Source organism: Mastomys coucha, unplaced genomic scaffold (genome assembly GCF_008632895.1).
Source record: "Mastomys coucha isolate ucsf_1 unplaced genomic scaffold, UCSF_Mcou_1 pScaffold15, whole genome shotgun sequence".
Classification (NCBI taxonomy): Eukaryota; Metazoa; Chordata; class Mammalia; order Rodentia; family Muridae; genus Mastomys; species Mastomys coucha.
The window spans coordinates 39,635,083-39,637,734 of NW_022196897.1; the positions used below are offsets into that span (position 1 = coordinate 39,635,083).

The 2,652-nt window shown below is 41.3% G+C and overlaps 1 protein-coding gene across 35 annotated transcripts in view; it reads right to left on the bottom strand.

Annotated features, from left to right (window-relative positions):
• The window catches only part of Neb (nebulin), a 195,210-nt gene that overhangs the window by 169,292 nt on the left and 23,266 nt on the right, over positions 1–2,652 (bottom strand). For all 35 annotated transcript variants that reach the window (XM_031370219.1, XM_031370217.1, XM_031370252.1 and 32 more), the window contains exon 13: positions 595–711. In XM_031370219.1, the coding sequence (XP_031226079.1) occupies positions 595–711 (117 nt within the window). The remainder of the gene's footprint in view (positions 1–594; positions 712–2,652) is intronic.

The following is a 2,652-nucleotide window of genomic DNA, read 5'->3' on the forward strand; positions in this document are numbered from 1 at the left end:
AAAAAAAAAAACCTCAAATGATCACATAGTTAGTCTGTTTATGTTTGTTGTATATGTGAGCATTTGGTGTGTGTTTGTTGTGGGTGTGTGCGCGTGAGTGTGTGTTAGTCAAACTAGTGAATTCACCTTTGACCTTTAGTCTTCTAGTAGTAGGCTCTGGCTTGTCTATCTATTTCAATTGCAACAGCCTATTCAGGCTTTAAAGAACTCCACAGACAGAAGCAGCCAGGGAACAACATGTCAAGAGATATCTTCAGTGTCTGCAGATGACAGCTTCAGGAACTGTTCTTGAAAGTCTTATTTCACCTGTTCAGAAGCCGAGCATACCATGCTCCATGCCTACTGGGAGGCCCAGGTGGTGGAAACTTCTAAGCAGATGGTCATCTCCCTGACCTTTGAACCCAGTCCACTGGCTGCAGACCCTTAGGCATGCTGTTCAGAGACACTCAGCCTTTATAGCTCTTCTCTGCCCCTGCCTCTACAACCTTCCACATTAGTAAAGCTACACAGGCATACAGGTACCATACAAGGAGAAAGACTCCATCAATCTTGAAGTTAACATTTTAAAAGCATTTGTGAAGAGCGTTGACTTACATCACTGAGAGCGTTTCCTGCTGACTTCAGCTGCTTGAGCAGTGGGTTCTCTGAAGCAGGAAGTACATTATAGTCTGCTTTGCCTTTATTTTTTTCATAGTCTTCTTTGTATTTTACCTATAGGATGAAATAAAATAATAAAGTAACTCCACAGGCTATTTTTGACCCTGTCTCCATTATACCAATTATGACATGGCTCCACAATCAATCTGTCTTTAGAAAAATGGCAGCTTGACATTTTATAACCCTAAAACCCACAGCAACTCATAGTACAGAGAGTGCACAAATTTCCAGGAAACTTTTCCTTTCATTCATTTATTCATTCAAAACATCAGAGGGAGTTGATTCTGTGCCTGGCTCTGGGAAAGTCACAAAAAGAACAGCATATGGTCTCTGTCCTCGAAAGGAGAAAGGCACATAAATATTGGTACAAAGAAAGAAACACAAGTCGTGGCAGCACATTGTGTCCCAGATGTCTGTTCCTGCAGAACCTGCACCCAGCCATCAACTCCCAGCTGCTAGCTGCCTATACATCTTAGGGACAAGAAACTAGGGGCATCATCAGCTTTACTTTTATAGCCTTCCTGTATCCACGTATAGAGCAGGCACATATTTAATGCACAGGCAAGGCAAGAAGGAGGCAGGTAGGATGAATGGTGGCAACCCCAGCTTTTCTTTCCCTTCCCACTTTGTACTTCAAATCCCAAGAATGGCAGAACTAGTAAGTTGGGGGCTTGGGGAAATGATAAACCTGTAATCAGGAACATGTCCACAGTGAGCAGGACAGCAAACTGATCCTGATTCTGAGCATGATCTCCAGTCTAAGACTTTTATTTGGATAGTATATGTATTGGGCTGTACAACCTAAGTAATTCATCACCTTTACAAACCTTACAAAAAACCCAATTGACTTAGTGGACAAGGACAGGTGATACACAACTGAAACCCAGATGTGCCAGACCCATTGCTTAGCCAGACTACCATAGAGGCTTCTGTATGTGTTCTATTATGCATGGGAGATCTGCAGAGCCTTTCTACCTCATGGAATTATAAAATCTCTTGATAAACAGAGTTAAGCAGAAGGGACATTTACAAACCCTATCATCCCACCTGCATCTGTTACATGGAAGATCTGTTAGGGCTTATGACAAAGCCATCCCTCCTTTTACAAACCAGATCTCCCTTCCTTCAAGGGCATCAATACAGCAGCTTTCTCTCCACATTGATTTGGTGTTACCTGTCTATTGGATTTTCCTATCAGCATAGCAGCATTACATATTATTTTCTTTTCCATCAGCTATCTCCCATTCTTGCTTTTTTTTTTTTTTTTGAAACACTTGAAAAAGCTTACTATACTCTGACCTTTAGCAGTTTCTTATTTATTATTCAGTCATGAGTCCTCTTCAAGCAAACACAACCAAATAGTCCTTTGGGCTGCCAGTGATGACGCATTAGCAAACCCATGCAGAAACACCTGGTACAGGTGACAACGCCATTCTCCCTTTTCACTTGATATAACAACCCTGCTACCTTTCACTGGAATTTTCACATGGGAGCACATCAGGGTTCAGTCTGGGGAGCTTTCCATCCATCCACCCTACATCCTTTGTATTGTTCAGTCTCGTGACATTACTATCCGCACAGTAATGTACGCAAATTTTATATAAAATTCCCATAAACGTACTTTGAAACTTTAGACTTATATAATCAACCAAACAACATGGTATTTTCACCTGCAAATCTAAACGGCATCTGAAATGTACCATGTTTGAAGATGAACTCCTGTTTCAACCTCTTTCAATCACCTTCTCCTTCAGCAATCTTCCCTGACTCCATCAAGGGAAACCCTGTGTAACTAGCTGCTGAGCCCAAAAGCTTCCTCTGATCCAACCCTTCAACAAACCAACTGTGCTCCACCTCCTAAATATTTCTCATCAATTGTCCTGCTAGTATCTTGATCCAAAACACCATTGCCTTACACTTTCTCTTTCTTATTAGATATTTTCTTTATTTACATGTCATATGATATCTTCTTTCCCAGTTTCCCCTCCAAAAAAA